This window comes from Echeneis naucrates, chromosome 7, assembly GCF_900963305.1.
Source record: "Echeneis naucrates chromosome 7, fEcheNa1.1, whole genome shotgun sequence".
Lineage (NCBI taxonomy): Eukaryota > Metazoa > Chordata > Actinopteri > Carangiformes > Echeneidae > Echeneis > Echeneis naucrates.
The window spans coordinates 24,184,323-24,211,711 of NC_042517.1; the positions used below are offsets into that span (position 1 = coordinate 24,184,323).

Genomic DNA, 27,389 nt, shown 5'->3' on the forward strand with positions numbered 1-27,389 from the left:
AATATTCTTACCTTTTGACCTTGTTCCCCCTTCTCTCCTTTCACTCCACGAGGACCTGGTTTTCCCTGATAAAATAAAAAAAATTATACATGGGGTGTAATGGTGACCACAGATAAAAGTGTATGAAGGAGCACCTGGACCCTGGGGCTCAAAAATGAAGTCACTTCTGAAGAGTATTAAACCGTCATTCTATCTTGTGACTGTTAGAGGGTGACTTCACTGGTTGCTAGAAGTCAGATTTCATTGAGGTCTATGAGAAAATGTCCCTACTTCTCCCTTGATTTAGTTCAATACAAAATGATGTAGTTTTTTTTTTTATTATTATTATTACAGGAAAATGGACCACTAACCAGGGTATACATTAGGGGGCATGGCTACAATAGGTAATGTAAATTTTTGGTTGATCCTTGATGTACCATTGGTCCGGGAGAGCCAGGAGCTCCAGGGATGTCGGAGGAACAGGTGCAGGTGTATGTTGGGGCGGGACAGCTCTCCTCATCTCTCTGCCACACACAACAGACAACAGACAGACAAAAAAGACAGAATTTGGCAAAAAAGGCATAGTGTATCACAGATATTCACACCTGGCACAGTGAACTGTGGAACTACTGTATTAGTAAACTCAGCTGTTCCAGTCAGGCAGAGCTGATGCGTAGTCTGATGTTAGCTTTCTTCTGTGGGTATTTTTAAGTAGCCAAATTGTGTTTTTTACTGTTCGCATACACAGCAGATCATTCCTTAACTTCAGCTTTTGCTGCTCCTTCAACAGGAAACTCTTTGATGAAGTGATTAAATAATATTTTAACCATCTGACAATATTGCTGCCGTATATAAATCAGTGTGGGGTAAACACTGTAAGATGCTTTCAGTAAAACTGTGCTGGGACCAGTCAGGCTGTGATGTCCTTCAATGCAGCCAAGGATATATTTGTGATCAGCACGTGTCCTCATTGTGTTTAGGGTATGCTGTGATCTCCTGAGACCGATGTTAAGTGCCGGTTCAATGAGGGTACATGTAAATTGTGAGAGACTGACCAGTCCTGGCAGGTCACAGCAGGTGTCCTCGTAAGCCCACGTGGTGTTACAGACAATCTCAAATGATTGAAGCTGGAACTGAACACAATGAAGAGCAGAATGACATGAGTTCCATTAAGATTTCAGACCAAAGGTGTCGGACTGAATGGGACAATCGTACCGGGGCAGAGCCACTGTTGGGTCCTCGGGTGTTCACCAGTTTTCCCAGCATCTCAAAACCATCAGTTGGAAGGTTGCCGAGTGGACGGGCAGGTCTCTCCCCCACATGCTGGCAATCCACAGACAGGGACACACTCACTTGGCTGACTGACAGGTGGACCTGCCAAATGAAAAATGTTGAAGAAAAAAAAAAAAACAGTATTAAAGATTATATTACGTTCCTGTACTTCATTTCATGATCTTGGTTTCCCGAATTGTGCCCCTCTCTATTGTCTTTGTGTGTGACTGCTTATGTGTCTCTGGGTGTGGCGTTGCCGGATCATTGAGTGTAACCATGTGGTTTCATGTTGAGGCCTCCAGGTGGGCTTTGGCGCCTAAATAACCTTCATTCCCCTGTCTTACTGCCTTCTTGCCCTCTTTCTGTCCACCCTTTTTGCCATGGTCACGCTTTATGTTAACTTCAGGTCTATGAATTGAGCCCATTGACCATTAAAGACTCTTCGCTGGTTCTAAAACGTAACTTTTGGTCTTTTTTAAGTCTTCCTTTAATTTTTTTCTTTCTGTGCTCTTTCTTCACATCTCTTTAATCTTTGATCATCCTCCTTGCTCTTCTTGCACTGATATTTTTCTTCTCTAAAGGTTAATTAAGAGGATGACTAAAAACATATTGTCCATATTTATCATATTTACAATGAAGGTGAAGGTAAAACAAGCTATGTATTGATAATCTCACCTTGTGAAAACTGCCATAGAAAAGTCTGTGGACCTGTGGCTGGTCAAAGGTCAGCTCCTGCACCTCTCCCCTGTAGTCCAGACTGAAGTACACCAAATGCTTTGCAGTCGCTGTGTAAAGTAAGAGAGAAAGAGATTCAGACATAACCTCTATTTCTCCCATTAAACACTGGGCTCTTGATAGCCATCTCTCTGCTTTACACCAGTTGGATCTGGCCTCTAGTGAGGTTCTCACACAGTTTCTCACTCTTAATGTCATCAATTGTTCAGCTGGAAATAAAACCCATGAAGCCCACTAAGGATATACAGCCACTGAAAAAAATGAAAGATCAAAAAAGCAGCTCTGTGCATCCATCTCTGGGCTTCCCCACAAACTGAAGGAAATGGAAGCTTGTTACTGTGCAGGACACTGGCAGGACCACAAATGCTACTCACGGTCCAGCACCACTCCCATCTTGGGCTGGAAGTCATTGTCAGTGAGCTGCCAGAGGGCAAAGGGCTCCCTGGGAGTCTCCTGTAGCATGCGAAAGGCGATGCTTATGGTGTGCTCTGGAGAGAAACCTGCAGGGTGGATAAACCTTGAAGGAGAGAGAGAAAAAGTGAGCTCAAAGGGAAGGGACCGAGGAAGAGTCACTGCCTTGTTACATCTGCCATTTGCCTGCCACTTTCAGCTATGCTGAAGAGGATCAGATGAGTTTACATGCAGACTTTCAAATTGTACATTCATTCATTTATTATCTGTCCTTGGACTTTTGGAAGAAGCCAGACTACCTGGAGGGTAGGACATAGGCCCAGGAATCAAAGGCTAAACATTCTTGCTGGCAGGGAATGGCAAAGTTAACCACCATCCATCGTGCTACCTCAAATTAGATTTGAAATAAATAAATACTGTTAATTTGACCTGTCCAGAGTGTACCCTGCCCCTTGTTTGGAACGTATCCTGGGATTGGCTCCAGCAGCCCCACAACCCAGAAACGGAAAAGTGGCAGAAGATGGATGGGTGGATGGATAATGCGTTAATTTAATTTAACCAGCAGGACAGCATGGAGGCATAATGGTTGGTGCTGTTCCTGGGCCCAGGGCCTTTCTGTGTGGAGTTTGCATGTTCTCCCCGTGCCTGTGTGGGCTTCCTCCCACCATCCAAAGACATGTTTGGGTTAACTGGTGACTCTAAATTGTCGGTGGTTGTTGGTCTCTATGTGTTGGCTCTGTGATGGACTGGCAACCTGTCCAGGGTGTAGATAAGAGTAAATCTGACCTGGTGCTCTGTGTCAGCTGGACATCTCTGTACAGGGTGTAGGTAGGGACAGTGTTGAAGACAAATGGCTCAGCTGCCACACCCTCCACGGAGGAGTGAGCTCTTTGAGTCAGACCAAATGCCTCCATCATGTCAAATCCTGAGACCGCAAACAGGAAAAGGAATAAAATTAAGCAGCATGAGAAAACCTTGTAATTTAGCTTTTTAAAATGAGAAAGAGTGTAGTCATGTGTGAGGACACAATGTCTCACCTTTGACAATGATGTTCCTGATGGTGACTTCAGGGCAGACTGAAAACATAAGAGGTGGAAAATAAATTAATAAATTCAGGCAGCGTTTTGAGTTCTGAGTCTCCAGGTACATTACTATAAATTACCCATTCAACCAACACCATTTAGAATAAAAAGATGTTATGAGATATGATACACGAAAGAAGTGTGCATTCAAATGGTCTTTGCTAATTTAATGCAACTGACAAGGAACATAAAGTTCAACACCAGGATCATGATAAAATGGTGTTTATCGGTAGAGGACAAAAGAAACACAGCACTGGCATATTCCTTAGCTTTGCTGCTCATATTGGACTGAATGAATGTCCTGATCAGATTCTTTACAATTTATGATGATGATAGGGATTCAGATGCACTCCAAAAAACCAAGAGCGACTTGATATCCTGGCTCACAGCAATACACAAGTTGGAGCTCACAGGAAAATTCAAAGCCTGGATGTACCAACATGTAGTCCTGCCAAGGCTTCCCATCAGTGGCTTGTCAGAGTAATTTGGTTGTGCGTGCTCGGAGGTGATGATGTACCGCTACTCCTCTGTAGTGGGAATCCTGGTGAAAACTGGAAGGAAGTGGAAGGCACAGGAAACTGTCGATGGAGCAAAGGCTTGGCTACAGCACAGCATCTTGGTTGGCAATTTGGCAGTGGGACGGGCAGGACTTGGTAGTTTTACCAAACCCCGCTACAACAAAGTCAGAGTAAGGGAGGAACGTCAAATGGTGCAGGATGAGATAAGAGCAGAGGCGAAGGGAGACCACTGGAAAAGGATGGTCGGCATACCAGCAAGGCGCCTGGACAAGGTGGGAGCACATTGAACACCGTAAATTCACCTGGCCAGAGCTCTGGAGATTAGAACCCCAGCACACCCAGTTCCTCATCAAAGCCGTGTATGAAGTTCTCCCAAATCCAAACAACCTGCACCACTGAGGCTTAGCAGACACTCCGACATAACAGCTGTGTCAGAAGAGAGGCAACTTGGAACACATCCTCAGTTGCTGTCTGAAGGGATTGGGCGATGGGTGGTATCACTGGTGTCATGACCAAGTTCTCAGGGCCCTGGCCGACACAGTTAGCATGGTGATCATCAGCAGCAAGTACCAGCACATGCTGGGCAATCCATCACCTTCGTCAGAGCTGGGGAGAAGGCACAACAGCAGCCAAGTTCCTCCGTAGGGCTTCTGACCACTGCACAGGACTGGAAGCTCCAAGTCGACCTGGGAAGGCAGCTCAAGTTCCCAAAACACATCTCAACCACTTCACTCCGCCCAGACATGGTGTTAACATCAAGGTCAACAAAGCAAGTGGTTCTGGTAGAGCTTATTGTCCAGTGAGAAGACTGGATTGAGGAGGCTAATGAGCGCAAGAGGGCCAAATACACTGAGCTGGTGATGGAGTGCAGGAGCAATGGCTGGAAAGCACATGGCGAACCAGTTGAGGTGGGGTGCCAGAGTTTCGCTGGCCAGTCATTACACCGAACCCTCAAACTCCTTGGAGTAAAAGGTCAGCTGTGCAAAAGAGCCATCAAGAACATCACAAAGGCTATGGAAAAAGCCTCTAGATGGCTGTGGATCCGGAGGGGGCTCCTTGAAGTATGGTGTCTGATGATCTAAGACCTGAAACACCCTATGACCTCTGGTTCATCACTGATGATGTGTCCAAGTAACACCAAGAGGTGTACTTCTGAACAATTATGATTAAATCAAATCAGATTTATTTATATAGTTCCAAATCATAACAAAGGCACTTTGATGAAGATTAGTGTGATGAATCACCTTCGTTATGGATGGGATACATCCGGGGATGTATGGGAATTCTGGCTGGAGCTGTGGCTGAAAGAAACAAAAAGAAGATACATTTAACCAAAAATAAAAATGTCCAAACTTCTATTGTACAAATCCTAACCCCATCTCGCTCTTTAGAAAATCTATTATTTATATTATTAGTACCATTACTTGTCAATTACTCATTTAATTAGAAAGTCCTCTAAAGCAGCTGTCATGAATCAAATGAAATCAGATTTATTTGTATAGCGCCAAATCATAACAAAGTTACATCAAGGCACTTTACATATAGAGCAGGTCTAGACCAAACTCTTTATAAAATTATTTAAAGAGACCCAACAGATCCCCCGAGGAGAAAGCACTTGGCGACAGTGGCAAGGAAAAACTTCCTTTAAGAGGCAGAAACCTCGAGCAGAACAGCTCAGGGGGGGCGGCCATCTGCCTCGACTGTTTGGGTTGAGAGAGAGAGAAAGAGAGAGAGAGAGTGAGGGAGGCACGGAGGGGGGCAAAGTTGGGTAGAGTAGGGAGAGATGAGAGCATGGAAGGAGACATTCAATACAGGCACTGGCAGGAACATATGATGCTGTATGAAGTTCATAGAAATGATGCGGGATGGAGTTCATGAAGATGTGGGAGCAGCAGTCCTTACAGGAACACACAAACTAATGTTTACATCAGAAACAGTGGGCTCTGTCTTTGTTTCAGATTGGCACAGATGTCATGTTCCTGTCCAGAACCCACTCCCACACAGATGGCTGATCAGCACAACCTTGGGTGTGGTGGTTTTAAAATGCTGCATGCTCAGGTGCATTATTGGCACATTGATATCTTGAGACAGTGAAAAGTGACTGACCAACAAAACCAGGTCTTAAGTCAGTGTTGCAGGATTTTACTGTTAACTAATTTAATTCTGTGACAAAACCTGCACCATCATCTCAGCAATTTGTATGTGTAAGCACGTCTGGTTTTAAAGGGAGGCCTGAATGCATTTAGACATGTATATCAAAGACCTTTACTGTCTGCGTCAGATCAAACCTGTAGGGTGAAGGATAGAGACAGCGGCGCCCTCTGCTGAGCCGAGCAGCGAGTGCACACTGATACGATACAGAGTCTCTGGTTGCAGATCAGTGAAGCAGTGGCTGCTGCTAGACTCGTCCACAGTCTCCTCCTTTGTGTCCTTGCCTACACACAGACACAAACACAGCCACACATACACCAGTGGGTGAATCAACGCAGTATTAAGCACATGGGGCCGCTGCTTCCTACGCATGTCACTATTGGTTACCTTTAACAGACTGAATAACAATACGATAGCCATCAACAGCAGACACAGGTCTCCAGGACACACAGATGCTGGAGTGGTCAGACCTGACCACACTCACACTGCTCACCCGCAGACTGGCTGGAGAGAGTGAGAAAGTGGGGAGACAGACAGAAAAGCAAAATGAAAGGCTGTTCAGGTAGCATAGTGGTGCAATGGTTAGCTGTCGCCTCAAAATGAGAAGGTTATGTGTTCGAGTCTTGATCTTTTCTGTGTGAAGTTTGCAGGATCTGCCTGTGTGGGTTCCCTCCAGGTTCTACAGCTTCTTCTCCCCAACATTAAATGAAATGGTGACTTTTAATTGGCCATAGCTGTGAATGTTTGTTTGTCTCTATTTGACCCCTGCCCTCTATAAAGCATGCATGGATGGATGGATGGATGGAAGGGAAGCTACTGAATAGGGAGATAAGAAATGGATGGAGAAGTTGGCGTGAATCGAAAAAAGGATGAGCACATGAACAAGCAAAGAGAATAACGTCCTTCAACAGCATTTAGATTGGGAGTACCAGTGTTTAATAAAATAGTTTTGACGTTATTAAACATACTGAAGACATTTAAAGCTGCTGCTGGAAATGGCATATACATGACACTTCTGTTTCAGTTACAATGACAAAATTAATAAATCGTATTTGGAATTTAACTGATAAACCAAGCATGTGAATCAATGGAGGCTGTTTAACGTGTCTTATTGTGTATCGACTGCATGCATTCCCATCAAAAGGCTATGTTGGGATTAGAATAACATTAGCATGTGATCACCGTGCTTTTTTTTTTAGCACAGCCACATCTCTATCAAGCAATGTGTGCACTCTTTCCAGATGGTTCCACTCCAGATCTTACCAGTCTCACCGGATTGGTGACTCTAAATTGTCCGTAAGTCTGAGTGTGAATGTTTGTTTGTCTCTGTTTGTCTCTTTGTGTTGTTCCTACGATAGACTGGTGACCAGTCCAGGGTGTACTCCGCCTTTACCTAGAACCTTGGCTGGGATTGGCTCCAGTATCCCCCGTGACCCAGAAACGGATAAACGGTAGAAAATAAATGAGTGAGTGTGTAAAGCGTGTTCGCGCTTAGCATGAGACTGTATGCATCTTTTCAGTGTGTGTGACTCACTGGTTTTGCCCTGGGCAGAACTGCTGCCTCCTTCTCTGCTGCGGTACTCAGCGGTGACCAGGATGCTGTAACGTGTATCTGGCTCCAAAGACTCTAACACAACCTGCTTTTGTGGCCCTGGGACTAACACCTGTAGGAAACCAACACAACTTTTAAAATGAAACATCCAAAAAAAAGAGTATGTCTGTGGATACACTGAACCTCGAACAACAAAATGATTCATTGTCCAGCAGGACAAAGCACAGAAGATGAAGAACAAAGCAGCTGAAGGATGATGGCACTTACAGTGTTGTCCTGGCCTTCAGCTCCAGTCAATGCAGTGTAAGACACGCGGTACTGAAGGACGTGGGCGTTAGGGGGCACCCAGCTGACCACCATGCTGACTGCAGTCTCATCAGAAACAGTAACAATGGAAGGGCCTCCACCGGACACTGCAAGGATAAAATACAAATAACTTTATTGTGAGACTTGAGGAATCCAGGAGGTCAGCAGTTTCAGAAACACTGCATGCAGCTAATGGACACCTACTATAATGTCAAGCTCAGAGGAAAAAAAAACAAAAAAACAAAAAAACCCAAAAACCCTAATCATGTAGTTTTAATTGATCGCAATTAATACATACATTTTTTTTTTTTAAGTCGCATTGCATGCATACTGCTGTTTTGTCCCTTTGTTGCACCCGTAACATGCTGTCTAGCCGCCTGCAGTTTCCTGACGGTGCTTACATCATGGAGGTAAACGACAAATGATTCGCTTCTGATGGTTGGTCTTACTTAAAAAGAGACTCAAAACATCTCATTAGACAGGTCAAAAGTAATCAGCAGCTTGTATAATTCTGAAGTACACATTGCCCTCAGGTCTATTATGTCTCTTTTGATTTGAAATAAATCTAAAAGGCAAGTTCATAAAGCCATTTTCTTTGATGGCCAATCAGGACACATTGGTGAAAACTGCTTTACATTACTAATATGACCAAAAAAAAATCAGGAATCCAGCAATCCTGTATTTACTTCATTTGGATTTGTCATAAGCAAGCAAAAAAATGTTGAATATTAGCTTACTGTCATTTATCTTTCCAACAATATACACAGAAAATTTGAATTTTCTGGTCATGTTTAGGAATGGTGATAAGTCTTTATTAACCTGCAGCAACACTGTGATAAATCAGATAAACAATTTTTATCACATCACAGCCCTACAATACTGATGCTTGATACAAACATGATCAATGCATGATCATCCTCAATGCTAATTAGAATTCATGAGTGATATTTGTCCACACTTCCTGTTATTGTTGTGCGGTGTGTAAGTGTGTGGGAATTTCATGCTAGACGAATGTGTGTGACTCACAGGTGCTGTATCTTATGGCCACAGCTTCGCTCTGAGCTCCATCTCCATAAAGTGCAGAAAGAGAAATCTGGTATTCCTTGTCGTCCTCCACCCCCTCCAAGATGGCCCCCTCGCTCTCACCACTCACCCTCAACTGAACACACAACAAGCTTACAAACTTGAAATTGCATGTTACGTTCATCATACTGTAACAACCCATGGTTGATGTAAACATCAACCACCTGTTAATCCGTCCTCACCTGCCTGAGTTCTCCCCCACTGAGGGAGATCCACTTGATGAGGTAGGACACAACATCATCTGCTGCTGCCTCCCAGCGCACTGTGATGTCACTTCCTGAAAAGTTTGTCACCCGCAAGTCTGATGGTGAAGGCACCTTCACTGGGAGATCAGGAAGGTTGTAAGGTAAGACAAAGGCTTTCATTTAATGTCACAACAACAAAAAAAATGTTCACTTCCCGACACACACACACACACACACACACACACCTCAAAGGAAATCTAAGACGAGGTCCTTACGTGTGGTGATGTTGCTGGTGAGCGCTGCAGAAAGGCCTTGTGGGTAGTTAGACTGAACTGAAACCAGGTATCTGGACAAAGAGGACAGGTTCTGCACCAGCAGTGAGTTGAGCCCTGTTACCTCCACCTGAGAAGATGTTAATCATCAGTGACTGTGGCTGCAGTTTATTCATCTTAATAAGTACTCAAACAGAATCAAATGCTCTAATCACATGGCCAACAGGTTCACATTGGGGTTTAGGTTTAAAGGGATGTTCACAAGTTAATCTCAGGCTGCATCTATAAATCTAACACATGAAGGAAATATAAAGTGCATGTGTCCAGATACAAAACTGAAACCTGTGTTGACTTCAAAGATAACATAGATTATTACTGTTTAATTAGGAGCATGGATTTCTTATTATGTATTGTCATGGATTAAATCAAATCAAATCAAATGACATTTATTTATGTAGTGCCAAATTATAACAAAATGTTGGCTTTTACACCAAACTCTTTATGGAGCTGTTAAAGAGACCCAACATTTCCCTCAAAGAGCAAGCACTTGGTGACAGTAGCTTCCTTTAAGAAGTTTTTTCCTTCTTACACATAATTTGTTATGGATTTCTGTGGATGCTCCAATCTGCACAGATGTGTGTCTTCCTTCATGACAAGTGGCTGATGCTATAGGAAACTGAAGCAATCATGCAATAAGGTCTCAGCACTGCAGCTGAAGTTTTGTCATCTCTTGTTTACCTGCTTTACATCACTACCGTGGTTGGTGCTGTAGGTGATTCTGTGGCCGGGGACGTCCACAGCGCCGGGCACCCAGCTAACCCTTAGCCCACTGTGGGTGACCATCGGAAAGTGAACACTTAAAGGTGGCGGGAGGGGGACTGTACAGGGGGAGAGGGTGAGACAACAAGAAGAAAAAAATATTATCAGTCAGAGCACTGAAGCGACACTGAGCTTGAGCCTTTGTAATAGAAAAGGAAATCAATAACGAGCATAAACACAAACAACATTGGCAGAAAAGAAAAAGATGGAAGAAGAAAATGATAAAGGAGGACAAACATGAAAATGTGAAAGTAGAAGTTGAATAGGATAAAATAAGGGGTGAGAATATTTGTGTTATTGTGAGTCTTACACGTGGCAGCGACAGCAGTGACGGGGTCACTGGGATCCTCATCATAGAGAGCATACAACGTCACAGAGTAGTCCGTTTCTGGCAGTAAGCCCTTCAGCTCCACCACCGTCTGAGCTGCACTGAACTTCTCCTGCAGTGGTGATGTTTCATCAATTATTACACAGAATTCATATAAATAATAAAGAAAGCAAAAAATAAACAATATCATTCCTACTGGACAGCATAAATAACCAAACATATTCAAACTTATACACAAACCAGCCATGACATTATAACCACAGGTAAATGAATATTATTGATTATATGGTTGCCATGGCACCTGTGAGTGAGTTTGGTCTATCAGGCAGCAGGTGAAGATTTAACCCTGAAATTGTGGTTGAAGTAGAAAATGGTAGAAAAATGGTCCAGTGTGAGAACCAAACTGTGATGTGAACGATGGAGTCAGATCATCTGCAACACACTGGCATGTTCCTAGTCTACCAAAAGTGGTCCCAAGAAGGAAAACCACTGGACCACAGGGTCAGACTCAAAACTCCCAGGACTTAAAGGATCTGCTGCTATCATCTTGGTCCAGATACCACAGCTCAGGTTCAGATGTTTGGAAGAGTCCAGACCTTAAAGATTTTTTTGGCCTTAAACAGATGATCATAATGTCATGGTTGATCGATAAATATGTTCACATACATTCTTATCAATTTAAACTAAGGAAAGAAAATTGGGCACCCTCATAAACCAGTCGTTACAAAAAGTAAAATGGAAATAAAAGCATATGTTTGAAATTTCTATTCGCATTGCGGCATTGCAAGGAAATATTATTATTAATATTAATAGGCCTCAAGAATGACTTTATAGACCATTTTCTTGCATATTTTATGAAAAGTTTAAGACCATATGAGCTCTACATTTTAACTTCATACAATATCCTAATTTACCTTAGTAACCAGCCCCATAATAACGCCTCATTTCATCATAAGATTATTTCATTTGCACTTGTTTTAAAAGACAGCACATTAAGGTTAGAAAGTGTAATATAAGTGAAAAAGTGTGCAATGTATTAAAGACTGGCTTGTAAATTAATTTAATCCTACATTTATACATTTACATTTTTTTTTTTTTTTTCATTTATATAATCATTGAAACAGTACAAATAGTTTAACGACATCCTGCTGACAACTGGGCACCAGAATTAGTTTCACACAGAATTAAAGAAGGAAAGGGTCTTGATTTTGCTACACTTTTTGATCTATATTTACAAGCTGCTTTAGGTAGTTTCTAGAAATAAGTGTTGGAATATTAATTAAACATGCTGTTATCTCTTGTGGGAGGACTGGGGGAAGATGAGGAGAAGGATGGACAGTTTTTCTTTTGTCTATCCATATTAGGGATTTTTTTTTATTTTTTTTACTTGTCTGTTTTTGTTTATTTTGCAGTAATTTACAACATGCTTCCCTGGGATATTGAGTAAAGAATTAGTAAACAATAGAGTTGCAGCTTGCAAGTCAGCCGTTGCTGCACTAAGAAGTGCAGGCAGCTCTCACCTCCTTGGCGTCTTCAGGCTCTCCGTGGTTCAAGGCTGAGTACAGGATCATGTACTGTGTTGCTCCAGATGCCGCATCCCAGCTAACTCGCAATGTGCTGAAAGAGAAAGGAGTCACCTCCAGGTTTGCAGGCATGGCGAGGGGCACTGAGGGAGGAATGAAGTGGGCAGAGTTAGTGTTGTCTGGAGAGTAAGTCAGAAGTGTCTGCAGCATATATATTAGGAATGCACAACTCTACTCTGTGGCCAATACAAATATAAATGCACTGCCAACGATCAGACAATTTCTAATAATGATACAGCAACTACGGATGCAACACAATATAATTTGCCATCCCAATCATGATACAATCTGATTCAATATGATTTTATTCTACACAATTTGATCTGATCTGATACGGCAAAGTAGGGCTGATTAAATGTAATTCAATAAGTTAATCATTTATGTATCTGCTTAACAATCTTTCAGAAACTGAAGTGAGCAGCAAAATGCAATTTTTATAGAATGAACATAATATAAATTAACCTTCACAAAGGGGTCTTTTATAACAGCTTACAAATTTGTAAATTCTTTCTTGGCATTCATGTGCTGCTGTAAACCAACACCAGTTTCACTGTTATATTAACATCAGTTGTGACACTTAAATAGGTTAGCAGAAAAAATACTCAAATAATAAAGTTTTAGATTTAATGTTGACTGAAATCCTCCAAATGATAAACTGAGAAAGAAAAACGTGATTTGTGAACACAGAAATCCTTCGATATATGACATTAAACAGTGCTGTCGGTCTTACTTGTCGTCACAGTTCCTCTGAGTGCCTGCCCAACATTGTTTTCATACACAGGGAAGATGGACATGTGGTACAGTGTCTGAGAGGATAGGCCTTCCAGCAGCACTGAGGACTCTGAACCTGCCAACACCACCTGGAGATGAAGCATACACAAAACCCAGATTCAAACCCAGACATCTAAAAAGTGCCAACATAAAACAGAAACCATGATTAATGGAAGTCTTTAAATTGTTTTTCTTTCAGCTGAAACTGAGCGATATTTTATTTGTCATTTAAAAACAAAAGCCGCTCGTTGACAATGCAAAAAAAACTTTTGTTTATACTGATTAGCCTCCTTTCAAATTGCCAGATGTCAGCCATGGTGCTGACTCAACAATAGAAAGGGTGGAGTAGCAATTGTGCAAAACTTGTGACACAACATGTCAATGTTATATCCCATAAATTTTCTGTAGTCAAAGGTCATTACATGGACTTACATTTGGAAAGTGACCCAGCCATGATAAATTAGCTGGTCCTCATAAATAGCCTCTCACAGAGACACATAGAAAAACACACAATGGCTGGTGAATTTTTGTATCCTGATAGGAATGTGCTTTTCTGGTTTCCTCTTTGGCAGCTTCAGCATTGTCTGAACTGAAATAACAAGCGCAACACAGACTATTTTTCCGACGGTGTCTCAAGAAAAACAACATGTCCATAGGAACCCCAGCAAATTTCCATGCTTCAAATGCTGTCTGTGTAGCACAACTTAGAAAAAGGACAACAAATGCTGTTTCCAAAATACTTGAATCACCACTGCCACAGTTGTCTGACATTTGCACTTTCCTGCTACAGCAAGAAGATACACAACAACTTGAAGGACTAAAAGTACTCAGCACACAAGCTGCAGAGCATCAAGGCAACCAACCACCTAGTACAGTTTTGATCTCCAGGCCATTAGACTACTGACCAGCAGCACTTAATGTGTTTGGCTTACTATTTACTCATTGTTATCTGTTTGTGATGTTTTTTTATTAATTGACTTCTCTTTGACTGTATGTTTTTTTAATGCTCAGGTTAGTGCGGAGAGGTGTCTGACAATACGCTTTTCTTTGTAATGACTGTAAACTGTACTTTCAATGTATGTTACAAAATAAATTGAAATGAAATAAATCTTCATTCTTTAGTCCTTCCTTTCGACAACAGTGCTCATGTCTAATCAGTCGGGATGTTTCTGACCTCCTGTGGTCTCTGGCCCTCTGTGCTGTGGTAGACCACTCTGTACTGCTGGACTGCCTTAGCAGGATTGGTCCAGTGGAGCCTCACTTCTCTGGAGCCCAGGTCAGAGAAGCGCAGATCGGTAGGGCTGGGGTAGGACAAGGCTGGGTCTGCTGTGGGTGCAGGCTCCATTCCTGAAGAGGCAGCAACAACGTAGTCACACCGTATAACTTGATGAGAGATCATTTTGAAAACCAAACCAAAAACATGGTTTGCATTTCATGAAAAGCAGACTGACAGACAGATGTCAGTCAGTAGACAGGCAGTAAAAGGTTGGTTTACGTTTAGTGATGCCACGGTCCTCTATCCTCCCACACAGGATGTGGACCAGTCGTGCCACCAGTTTACTGAGCAGAGGGAAGTCATTGACATTGTACACATTGAGATCCACTGGCTCCGATGCCACTTGTCTCAACTCTGCTTCATCCGCGTTCTTCACACCTGAACACCACAAAGATAGTTCCAATACAAACACCCAACACTGAGACGGTTACAGGTGCTGTGAAATCACAATATGGTGCAGAGAAATGCAGGGGATGAATGTGCCGCTAAGGTATTTAATGTCTACACCACCTCATCCTCACCTACTGCAATGATCTCCACACCAGCATTCTTCAGACGGTTCGCGGCAGCAATGGCATCATCCTGAGATTTCCCGTCAGTCAACAAGACCAGGAAAAAAGGTGTGTCTGACCTTGCTCCAACCTCAGCCCTCATATTCTTCTCCATAACGTGGAGGAGCGCCTGGCCTAGGAGATTGATGCATAATTGCGCAATTAAGGACACAAGATCAAATATGCATTAGTTTACCCCCCCACCCATTATCCAGCCATCACTGCAGATAGTACAGTGTCAGATAGGCTCCATACTGTGTTATGTGTGTTTACCTGTAAATGTGTTTCCTCCCTTATATCTGAAATTCCTTACTGCTTCCAGCAGCTGGTCTTTGGTGGTGAAGTTGTTGAGGTGCCACTCTGTGCGAGGGTCCCCACTGTACTGGGTTAGACCTAGGCCAAAAAGAGATTGGATATAAAAAAGAAAAAACAAAAAGCTTTGGCATCAGTTATGTATGAACATTTTTAAAACATTCCACGTGATAATGAAAAGGAACCTTCATTATTTCTATGGCGTAAAGGCTAAATTAGCAAGAATCATCCATTTCTATGTCTAGACTAAATCTTGATTGTGTCATTGATCAGCAGTGTCGCCTCACAGTAAGGAGGGTTCAAACACTGGGCCATGGTGATTCTAAATTTCTTGCAGATGGGAGTATGAGCATGAATGACTGTTTCCTTACGCCAGTCCTGTGATCAACTGGCAAGTTGTTGAGTGGCTGCCAAGACAGTCATCATCCAGAGCCAACAAGTCGTAACGGTCCTTGAAGACCTTCTCCCTCCTAAGTCTGCCATTGGCTTAGTCCTCCAGCAGTGCAGCATTACGCACGGGGCTCACCGCTGTACTTATAGGTTTACAATCATCAGACTGATAATCAGTTCGTGCTAACCCCCACCATGAAAAATATTCTTTAGACTGAAGTGTGTGAACATGGGTGTTTTCTTTATGCCTGGTTTGTTATGAAAAGCTGATGAACTGAGAACAGGAAAGTATAAAGTGTAGTGATTGTTAATGGCTTTGTTTTCCACACTGAGGATTTCATTGGCATTATATTATGTGTTCACAGCATCACAGGAAAACACTATGTTATTTACACATTAGGCAGAAGCCGTGCTGTCCTCTCCTCCTCCTGCGCTCCGGGAGTGGACAGTATGACGGGGAGACGGTGGTGATTAAATATAGAGAAGGGATCTTGATTTAGAATTTTCTGTTATTAGATTCGATGGAGATGTTTCAACTACGACTCAGTCCAATTCAAAATGACGCAGTTGAATTACATCATTCTGATGACATGGCTCTAAGGCATGATACGGGTTGAAATTGAATGTGTGAGGGTCAGTAATAAAAACATAATCATTCTTCCCACTCTTCATTTCTTCAATCTGACTTCAGTTCAGCAAGGGATCACCAAGTCCCCTTTTCCTTCAACATGTGCGTACACATGGGTCAGAGTTTCTGTAGTGGTGCGTGCATTTTACGTCAATTTTACATGTTTATAGATCACAACCTTTGTGCAGAAATTATGTACACAAGTTTTAGGTACGATTTTGTGCGTACGCAAGCTTTATAAATGCGGCCCCTGGACCAGGTTTCTCCTCCGTGTGTCTTTATGGTTTTAATCTATTTGGTTATTGTGTGGTTTGGTTGTCATGGACTTCCTGCCTGCTGCTGGGTCACTCAAAAGTTACTCTACAAACTGCTTACTACTGGGGTGCTAGCTGTTGCTATTGTATTCGATGTGGTTGCTACTATATTACCAAGTGATGCCTAACCTGTGACATTGCTAGAGCAGTAACAAGAGTATTTGCGCCTGTGTGTGAACAGACCTATGTAAACTAAAAAATCAAAAACTCATGAGCGTACTATTAGGAACACCAGGCATTCGCCTGGAAACCTGGGCCCCCAAATATGCCCTCTCTATATTTTTCCCCCTTTTTTGTTGTTTTTAGAAGAATTCCTTCACACAATAGCATTGAGATGCCTAATTTGATAAATTACTCATTTGTTGACGGTCTCCGACTGTCCAGCCGCATTCAGTCTGCGCTACATGGTCCATGTTACTCATCATCATCATCTAAATGCATGCGAAAATGAATGAAAATTCAAAACAGTAAATAACAGTAAAAGAGAGAGAAGAGAGGAAGATGAAGTGAAGCTACAAAAGTAGGTCACAGAAAAAGAAAAGAGATCAAAGGCAGCATTTTATTTCAAAGCTGCCAAAGCTATTGCGTTTTTCTGCAGGCACAGCCGTGGTGATGAAACCGTCTGCAGGACAAGAAGAGCAGACAGCGGTGCCGTTTGCTCCTACTGGCCTACTGGCAACAAACTGTACTGTCATCCGTGACGCTGTCACAGAGGGGCGGAGCTGTCAACTGATGATCACCTGGAGGTGAGTTAGGTAAGGTGGGATGTGTGCCAATTACAGAGGCATCAAACTCCTCAGCCTCACTGGGAAATTTTAAGGATTTCAAGGCGTAGAATTGGGGGAGGCGGGCTGCAGTTCGGGGGGCTGAGGGTTGCATCTCTGCTTTTTGCAGATGATGTGGTCCTATTGGCTCCATCGGTCTGTGACCTCCAGCGCTCACTGGACAAGTCCACAGTCAAGTGTGAAGCAGCTGAACATGAACATGAACACCTGTCTCCTCAGAGACTTGTACATGCTCAAGTTTAGGGTCTTTACACCCCAGAGTGACAGTTTTAAAACCACTCGCACATTTTCCAAACCAACGGAGCTTGTTCTCTAACAGCTCACTGGGGATGAATGGCGGCGCACCTGAAATGGTGATCCGTGTGGAGGGAACCAAGAACAGGGAAACCTGCAAAAATAAATCCCTGATAAACACCCTGCTCTCAACCAGACGATAGACCAGAAGTTCACTCTTTATGAACATGACCACCGGTTTGTTCATTCAAGATGCATTAGTTAATTGTTCATATGCGACCTGCTCGCCTACAGCCAGCCGAACCTCCTCAACAGTGACAGAACTGTCCAGAGGGACTATCCGCATCCCTGTTGGCTAGACGGAGGTGGCGTCTCAGAGGACGGCATCCCTCCTAAAACGTCCTCGCGACACTACCAGTGATCAAAACCAATAAATCTCACTTAATCGATGCGGGTATGAAAAGTTGGAAGAACAGGTGAAAAACAAGGAAAACCAGGGAAAGAAAACCAATTCAAAACTCTGCGCCACACTCACGTCCACCACCGCCACTCATGCTCACACTCACGGAAGAGGTTAATTTCCTCCATGGAAATGGAAACGAGAGGAGAGGAGAGAAGGAAGGAGAGCAGAGCAGGTTTCATCCTTCACTCTTTGATCTTCACCTATCTGAATGTGGTTCGGCCCAATGTGGAAGGGTGTCACCAGCCCCTCCAGGAAGTCTCTGACACGTCTGAAATTAGTCCGTCCAATGCTCCAGGAGCCGTCCACCAACAGCATGATGTCCGCAGTTGCATCACTGTCACATTCAAATGGTTTCCTTGGAGACATGCCTTAATAAAACACAAATGACTGACTTTATTCATTTTACATTGTGTTTTTCTTTCATTTGTCACAGATATATGCATTAGTGAGTATGAGGTAGACGTATGGTTTCAAAACAGGAAACAAAAATCTGAGGTTCTACATGTGTTGGCAGAGCCCACACATGTACATGAATGAGTTTCTGTGCATGTGAATGTGATTGCTCCCTCGGATTATGAAGGAGGACACATGCGCCCTGCAGCCAAACTGAATGCTTTGTCATTATCCTTTCATTTACTTGTCCCTCCCCTTGTGTAAACACTGTTATTACATTTCAAACCAACACTTATTGCTCTCAAGCCGTTTGTTCCTTCATTCTGCTGAAGCTGATGGTGTCCAGACGTCAGGTAACCCGTTAAACTTCCTGGTAAAATAGCAGCTGTCCTAATAATCATTATCATCACCATGCTTTGGCTCATTAAAGCATCCCAAATAGAAGCGTATATCTGAGTTTGTTGTATCACGTTTGTCAGGGAGGGGTCACCTGTAACCGGCTGGGTGGGCAATGGCGTCTTCCGGGGTTTCTCCTCGTCCTGTTTCCCCTGTGTCGTTCCCTGCTCCTCCTTGTTCTCCACCTTCGACCGAGCCCTCTCTTTTTCCTTCTTCTTCTTCCTCTTCTCTTTGGCAGTTTTATCTGGGGTCTTGTCAGGGACCTCAGAGGGGGTTTCTGTGGCTGGGAGCTCTGGGTGGGGTCAGAGCAGATAAGCAAAGATTGTTTAGAGGACCAGCAACCAACAATTTATACTAAATTTATACCCTCTCTGTCTCATTTCTGCCTTTCCTTCCCGTGTTTGTTTTTGTTCTCTAATGATCACTTTAACCTCTGTTGCTCGATTGTCATTACGGTCTTTATGCTGGTACCAAGCTCTGAATAACCACAGGATACAGTACAGTGGGTTCACATGTGCCTGCTTGGTAATAGGTGTGTTGATCTGATCAGTCAGGCTTCTGACTAAGACAAAGATCACCCAGACTTTTAGGTTCTTTGTAATGGCTTCCTTGTGAAATCCTTTTAAAGAGGGCTCTACATTGGCAGGTGCCAGTGTAGATCCATAAACTCTAAGCTCCTCGTTGTGTCAAAGGGCCTCTCAGGTCTGATCAGTTAGACCTTTTAGTAGGGCTGTAACAATTATTTCATAATTGAAACCGCGATTTTTTGACATAATCACGGTTTCTCTGTTTAACTGCTATTAAAGCCATTTTTTGGGGGGTAGTGGGATTAATTTTCATGAGATGGATGAAAGCATCTTAACACTTTTGTTTGTATCCATCAAGCACATTTCCAGTGTCTGTGTGCATGCAGGACACCTCATGCACATTGATGTACAATTGCAAAGTCAAATCAGCTTTCTCATGTTAACAATCCAAAGAGTGTAGTTTCGTGAGAAGCAGTATTGAAAAATGCCCATAACATTAAGCTGGAACTTGTTTGATTTTCACTGAAGTCTTCATTTAAAATTGGTAATAAGGAAAGAAAGAAAAAGTGTTGCTTGACATCGTCCCGGTGGTCCTGTCATAATGTAAGGAGTCTGCAAGCCCAAATAGTTTCAGCTAAATTATGATTGGACGATCTGTTACAGCTCTACCTTTTAGCTCAAAAGAGCCTAATTGTAAGTGCTTGTGCTGGTTACACAACTCTAAAAAACTCTTGCAGTAGGTCCACCTAGTGAAGTGAAGCCAAAGGTTAAGGGCCTGAAACTTGCTTTCTATCTAATGACCATCGGGGGGCGACTTGGTTTTAAAAGGAAATCAGAATGCAACGACCTCTCAGGGAAAATGACACCACTTCTTGCTTGATTTACAAGCTTGTTAACGTCCATAAAGGCCATAAAGCAGGGTATGAATTAGGGGAAGAGGCTACTGTGTGACTGACAGACGGCACCAAACACAGAGACCTGTCAAACACTGAATTTTACACAGACTTATACACTTCTTTTACTTTTACAGTTTTTTTCCCCAGTGAAAATCACTTCGTGCTCACCTATATCATGAAAATAATAATTATAAATGTATCAAATAGTAATATTAATTGCTATTAAAAAATTACTATAAAAAGCCAATATGTACTCTGCATCAAGGTTCAGCTCCCCAGAATCACGTTAACTCTATTAATTTCATGAATCACAACCAGATATTTGTGAGTGTGAGTGGATATGCGTTATTGTCTAGCAGCACATGCTACCTGTGGTGGTTGTAGCAGCAGTGGTGGTGACGGTGGTGGTGGTGGGGTCTGGATATAGAACAGTTGGCAGACCCAGCAGAGCCTCTGTTCCATCATCCAGGTCTCCAGACCCTGACCCACCCGGTAACATCTTCTTCCTCTGTTCTCGGCTGCCACTGCGGATCATCTCTTCCTCCCGCAGGCCCTCCACTAAGAAAGAGAGAGAAATAGAAGCTGAAATAATTATAGGATATATGACACTGTCAATGGTGCAGAAAAGAATCAAAAGTCACAAACCAGATGTAGCAGTTTGCAGGAACACAACAATCCACCTCAAAAAAATCATCTATGCAATGACAATAGTTTATAATGTGACTGTCAAAGAAATATTTATATTTCATACAATTCTAATGGACATTTTACTTTAATCTTAAAAAACCCCTTCGGGCCTAACAATGCTTTGAGCTACTTGCTTATTTCAGCAGGCCAACAGCAGCAGCAGCAGCAGCAGACAACAGTGCGAGCCCAGTGATATCGTTGTCATATTCATCATATTGGTTGATGCTCTTATTAGTATTGCAGATATTTGATCATTAACTTGAGTTTTAAAAAGCTGGAAAATTTTGATTTTTGGTGCTTCTGGATGGAAAGAGGGAGAATTACCAAAGTTAATCCTTATCTGAGGATCATTTGAACCTAGCAACACGGACACAAATATTTTTCTGGTGCGGATAAACATAATCTGTTTGTGAATATTTCAATTTCAATACATAGCATGCAGCAGGATTAAAGTGTAGTCAGAGTGATCGCCACAAAGTGAAAATGGTGTGTTAAAGCAATGTGTCAGGGATCTCTGGTCAGGCATCTGGTGGGATAATATTACCAAAAATTGCTTACTTTTCATTATTTCAGACAAAAAGTCAATTGGAAATGATGATCTGTCAGTATAGGCCACACAGCCACACACGCAGGTTTGTTTTTTAATAGAAGTGGGGCTTTCTGAGTAAAATGACTGCCAGGCTGTCTGTATGCTCACTATGCAACAACATGGCTGGACAACATGTGTACATAAGACCGGATTTCAGTACTCAGGTTTGAGATAAAACTGAAAATGCTGCAGGTAAAGACAGAGCTGTTTTGGTGTTTTATATTACTTCACTGTGTTAACTGTCTTGTCAGGTCATCAGCGAATCCTTCCCTGGAGTGAAGAGTCAAGGTCAACAGCAGCAAATTGACTGTGAAACTTGCAAGGAAATAAAGACTGTCTAAACACAGAAACCTAAAAGCACTGGCTCAAAATAAGTACTAGGCCCAGAGGGATTTAAGGCAAATGGGAAAGGCAGGACACATCATAAAGGAATTCCCAGACTGCCATCATTCCAGCAAGACAGCCAGTGTTACAATTTTCCAATTGCACATGTTTTTCTGGCCTGCCAGGACATGCTCACCTCGACACAGTAACCCGCTCTCACTCGACATTTCACAAGCTACAACGGGCTCCATGCACATATTCCCCGATGTATAAAGAGAAAGGCATTAGTTGTAAAAAAAAAAGAAAAAATTATAAATCCAGCATATAGTGTGATTGTTATTATTATTATTGGCATTAAATCTTAATTTCTGTAGTTGATATATTGAGAAGAAACTCTATAGAAGTGGGGGTGATCTAGAAGTCTTGTATGCTTGGAAGAGTGTTAAACACAGAGAAGCAATAAATGTAAAAAGTAAAAAGGGCCTCCAGATGGGAAGGGAATCAATAGAGCCACAGACAGAGATGAAATAAGGTCAAGGTCCAACCTCTTCCTCCTGCGTCTCAAAAATCACCTGTCAACAGTCGCTTCTCGTCCTTCTGAGCCTCTCATCCTTCCATGGTGTGGGTAGACAGTCATTAATGTTTCATTTTTGTTTGTTTGTTTTACTGTTGGTGGTTAGATTTACAATCCAGGAACACACTTAATTTATGTGAATCACACACAGGAAGATCAAACACAAGTGTTTGTGTATACAGTATGTGTGTGCAAGAATGTCAAAGTCTGACCATTTCCGATGATGCAACTTTGCTGTTATGCCACTGACTTTGTTACAGCCGGGCTGATAGTTTCTTTTTATCTTTAGTGAGTGTCATACATCACTTTATACCTTTGGATCTTCTGTCCCCTGTTCAAACTATACACTCTCCACTGTCACCCTGTTAGCTGTGCCTGGTTGGTGCGTATTGAGCTGAGATGTCACTGCGTGCTGGTTTGTGGCAAGGATACGCTAACCCACCTGTCACTCTCTGAGGGTAAGAACATAATTGTGCCAAATCTTAAGCCATAAAAAATGCAAACAAGTGACAAAAGTTTAGAATCTGTACAGTGTGAGTAATACACTGCCTTCAACACTTAGCCTTCACCATCAGTGTCCAACATTAGCAAAGTCTGTTTTTCTCTTTTACTACTTGATTTAAATCTCAATAAGCTCTTTGTTCCCTTCATACTTTTCTGCTGTCCGCAGCCCCCTCATTTCCTTTTCTTTTCTCAGCCTAATCTTTCTAATTCTTCAAATAAGCCTCGCTGTGTGTTTCTTACTTGTGAATCGTCTCTTGGCAAGAAGTTTCTCTGTTGTCCCATTAAGCACAAGGACTTGGAGGGCGTACTCCTGGGAGGAGTCCAGTCCTGCCACTGTGGCCCGGCCCCGCATAGTGGTCAGCATCAGCTCTGGCTGCGGAATATCTGGAAAACATGATGAACTTTTATAGTGATTAATGACCACATCGGTGTTGAACACTCTGTCTAAAGAGAAACTCACATCTGCAGACTTAATTGAAGATGAGGAGAAAAATGGGAGAGAGCCTGTACTTTAAATTTGAGTTGAGCTGAGCTTTATAAGCCTCATCAGCTCATAATAAAGCACAAAGAACAATCACAGCAGAATCCTAATTAAGTCACCACGCATGCAAAAGAATTTAAGCAGAATACCATGGCATAAAAAGACAATAACAATAAACCCAAACATTAAAGTTTCGTACAGTCCCAAGGTTCAACGTTCAACGTTGATTTGCATCTTTGCACATGAAATGAAATTTGTACTCAGGTCACAATATAATAAGTCAAAACTAACCTATAAAATTGCATGTAGTAATTAGTCCTATACTAAGCAAAAGTGCTTCTATGAGGCATGGACTTCACCTGTCTAACAGCCTCTGGGCAGAAGCTGCATTTAAGCCTTGTTGTTGTGGTCTTAATGCTTGGCTGCCTCTTGCCTGAGGGTCCATGGGCCGGGAAGGTAAGGTCCCCTATGACATGGGGGTAAGTGCACCTGCACTTACTGATACAGATGTCCTAGATGTCCTAAATGTAAACCTTCATCTGGTCTTTATATATCAGGTTTAGCTTCTATATTAATACAGTGAAAGGATCAAAACTCCCAGCCTGGATTCAGAAACCCTAAAACCAGCCATCAGGACTTTTGGGACTTTGTGATGTCACAGCATTGCAGTCAGTGCCCTTAGCTATATGCAAAGCCCCGCCTACTTGGCCCCACCAGCCAAGCATAGAGCATTTGATTTGGTTAGGTGACTTTTTAACTACTGAATGTAATTTGTTTTACTGAGAAAACAGTCAGCCAACCAGTAGAGAGACTTCAAAAAATTCCCCATTCATCTCTGCAGGCGTTCTCTGTTTCCTCTGTCTAGCTCAGGTCCTCCACCCGCCTTAGGCGTCACATAAAACAACCACATGGGACTTTTAACAACTCAGTCCAATAGCTATTACCAACAAAAACTATTAGCTAAAAACAAAGTGCAGACTTAAGTGCCAAATGTTCAGCACTCAGTTTTGACCTTTCAGTCCGAGCTTGTAATTTAGGGATTTTAGATGCCATTGTCATAATTCTGTAAATGCATTAGTTCCATGACTAGTGTCACTTCTAAATCAAATTTTAAAAATATCAGCAACACTTCGTAAAAAAAGTGGGTGAGCTGACAAGATATTTGCAGAGTTTGCAGAGGAAATGAATAATCTTTTAGATTGTTCTACTGCTTTGATAGTCTTAAATTGAATGCAATTATATCTGCACCAGCTAACAAGTTTTGACACCTCCTTCCAGGATGTTGAGTCATCTGATCTTTATCACAGCAAATCTAAGTCAATCATCTGCATACAAACATTAAAGCAATAGGAGCAACTCTGCTGGCTTGGAGGCTTAGAACAGAGTTTTGTTTTAAGTTTGATATAGTCATCATCATCTTATTATTTTAACTTGTCTTGACAACATTTGAATATATAATATTCAAATATAAAGCCTCCTTTGTGTTCTTGCCCTCGTATTTCTTTTCACAGTGTATGATCTTTTTGTATTGTTTGCAAGCGTAAATATGAATATTGAATCCTAACAAACATGGCCAGATGAGAAGCCTTCTTCTCGACAGGAGTTTAGGCTGCAGGTCTCACTAGAAGTGTCATCAAATAAGAAGTCTCTGCTACAGTATTTTTTGCAGTGACAATGCACCACAATACAGAACAATCGATGTAAAACCTCAATGTCAACTCTACAGCTGGAGCTGTAGAGTGAAGTGAAGTGTGCAGTGTATCTATTCTATCATCTTAATGTAAAATCACTTTTAAATAGAAACTGTATTTACATTTCGACCTGGCGATAAACCTAAGAATCATTTCAATGCTTCTTTTTCCCTCTTTCAAATCACAGACTTCACAACCAGTTTTGGAATAGATTTCCCAGACCCAACACCTCTAGGCACATCAAGTCTTGTGTCGGATGCAAATCCTTCCCTAAGCACCGCTGTCTGTCTTCGAGACCTGCCTGGACTTAGCTGTGCAGTAGGGAATGGCAGATAAGAGGGTAACCGAGAAAAAATGTGAAGTTAGAAGGGCAGGAAAATCACACAGACATGAGGGAGGAGGAAGGAGAGGCGACTGCATTCTTATCCAAACCATCATCTGTGGAGCAAAAGACACTAACACATCGTTGGCCCACACTTAGTCTGGATTACACTGAGATAAAGAGGCGCTTTCACACTGTACACTGACATGTCATTTCACACTCCAGTAATAAAAATGTGATGATCTTTTTTTTTTTTCTTTCATTTTTTCATTGTCTACTGAGGCAGAGGTTGAGCTGCTCAAGCTTGTGTTGGCATCCACTGACCCCAAACCAAGGACTTAGAGGCACATCAGAGTCCGTATTCATCAAGTCACTTAGAATTGAAACTTCTTTTCACTTGGGTCCTGATGGGCACGTTTTAGTAGTATACTTACAATAGGTGAGACTGAGCATGGTTACGTTTCTATCAGTTATTCATCCCAAGCATTTATATATTAAACTCAGATCTGCTTGCTTATCAGCCATTTTACTTAGAGATGATCATTACTGGCATATACCTTTAGTTTACATATCAACAACTTTGACTATTGCAATTATCTAACCTCCAATGCAAAAATCTAATCTTAATCCAGATATATATAAATATATATATATATATGATCCTTTTCCTTTCTAATATTCTTGAAAAGGCTTCTGTGAACATCTGCATAGAAATGGTTTGTTTGAAGAGTTTCTGTCAGGTTTTAGGGTAAATCATAGCACAGAAACAGCCCTGGTAAAAGTTACCAACGGCATTCTAATGGCTGCAGATAACCGATTGGCCTCCATACTTGTCCTGTCAGACCTTATTGCTGCTTTTGACACCACTGACCATAGTATTCTATTACAAAGGCTGAAACACTAAGGAACCACATTAAGTTGGTTCAAATCAAACTTATCAGACAAATATCACTTTGTTCATGTTAACAACGACTCTTCCTTACGCACTTTAGTTACTCAGTTTTAGTTCCACAGGTTCTGCCCTTGTACTAATCCTTTTCACTTAGGCAATGTTATCAGGAAGCACAGCATCACTTTTCAGTGCTATGCAGATGATACTCAGTTTTACCTGTCGCCAAATGAAACTAACCCTAACACACTTCAGGCACGTCTTACAGACATAAAAGCCTGGATGACATACAAATTTTTGTACTTGGCCTTAGAGAAGCACTATCTGATCATATAACCTCTCTGGATGGCATTAATTGGGCCTCCAGTTCCACTGTTAGGAATCTTGGAGTCATTTTTTTTTTTTTTTTATCAGGACATGCCTTTTGTCCTTCATATAAAACAAGTCAGTAGGACAGCCTTCTTTCACCTACGAAATATTGCAGCGCTCAGAAAGCTCCTGTCTCAAGAGGATGCAGAAAAACCAGTCCATGCATTTCTTACCTCTGGACTGGACTACTGCAATTCATTGCTATCATGATGTCCCAACAAATCTCTGAAAGGCCTTCAGTTGATTCAGAATGCTGCTGCATGAATATTAAAAGGAACTAGGAAAAGAGGTCACATTTCTCCTGTGCAAGCTTTCCGTCATTGGCTAAAGATCAGGCTTAAAACCTTCCTTCCTTGGTGACAAAACCTATAGCTAAAAGTTAAAGTTTCACACTTTGGTTACACTGTTACAGGCCTAGACTGCTGGGGGATTCACTAAGCACTGAGCACTGAGTATGTTTGCATTTCTTATTGCATCTTCTCTCCTCCTTCCCTTGTTATCTCGCCATCCTTGTGCCTGATCCAACCCCGCAAAAAACAGCAGCAAAAAACAACTGCTTGCTGCTGCCTTGCTCAGTTTCAATTTGCCTTAATAGATTAATAGATTTTGGCTGTCACTTCTTCAGACTATTGGCACAAAGATGGAGCGCATTGCTGTCTTAAATATTGTGTGCTTTTGTGCCCAATCACACAAATCAAATAACTGTATCTGGCTAAAAATAAAATATGGTGTTCCTCAGAGCTCGGT

At 42.1% G+C, this 27,389-nt stretch overlaps 1 protein-coding gene across 1 annotated transcript in view; it reads right to left on the reverse strand.

Annotated features, from left to right (window-relative positions):
* Window positions 1-27,389, reverse strand: part of LOC115046754 (collagen alpha-1(XX) chain) — a 36,917-nt gene that overhangs the window by 4,802 nt on the left and 4,726 nt on the right. The window contains exons 4-31 of the mRNA XM_029507335.1: window positions 23,131-23,274; window positions 20,582-20,770; window positions 18,884-19,081; window positions 18,201-18,368; window positions 15,148-15,267; window positions 14,845-15,009; window positions 14,543-14,701; window positions 14,222-14,394; window positions 13,007-13,136; window positions 12,214-12,359; window positions 10,676-10,805; window positions 10,285-10,424; window positions 9,550-9,676; window positions 9,272-9,411; window positions 9,033-9,165; window positions 7,968-8,113; window positions 7,683-7,812; window positions 6,536-6,652; window positions 6,286-6,432; window positions 5,242-5,298; window positions 3,435-3,473; window positions 3,184-3,322; window positions 2,361-2,503; window positions 1,927-2,036; window positions 1,195-1,353; window positions 1,035-1,112; window positions 417-503; window positions 12-65 (exon numbers count right to left, since the gene is read on the reverse strand). Coding sequence (XP_029363195.1) covers window positions 12-65; window positions 417-503; window positions 1,035-1,112; window positions 1,195-1,353; window positions 1,927-2,036; window positions 2,361-2,503; window positions 3,184-3,322; window positions 3,435-3,473; window positions 5,242-5,298; window positions 6,286-6,432; window positions 6,536-6,652; window positions 7,683-7,812; window positions 7,968-8,113; window positions 9,033-9,165; window positions 9,272-9,411; window positions 9,550-9,676; window positions 10,285-10,424; window positions 10,676-10,805; window positions 12,214-12,359; window positions 13,007-13,136; window positions 14,222-14,394; window positions 14,543-14,701; window positions 14,845-15,009; window positions 15,148-15,267; window positions 18,201-18,368; window positions 18,884-19,081; window positions 20,582-20,770; window positions 23,131-23,274 — 3,668 coding nt within the window. The remainder of the gene's footprint in view (window positions 1-11; window positions 66-416; window positions 504-1,034; window positions 1,113-1,194; window positions 1,354-1,926; window positions 2,037-2,360; window positions 2,504-3,183; window positions 3,323-3,434; window positions 3,474-5,241; window positions 5,299-6,285; window positions 6,433-6,535; window positions 6,653-7,682; window positions 7,813-7,967; window positions 8,114-9,032; window positions 9,166-9,271; window positions 9,412-9,549; window positions 9,677-10,284; window positions 10,425-10,675; window positions 10,806-12,213; window positions 12,360-13,006; window positions 13,137-14,221; window positions 14,395-14,542; window positions 14,702-14,844; window positions 15,010-15,147; window positions 15,268-18,200; window positions 18,369-18,883; window positions 19,082-20,581; window positions 20,771-23,130; window positions 23,275-27,389) is intronic.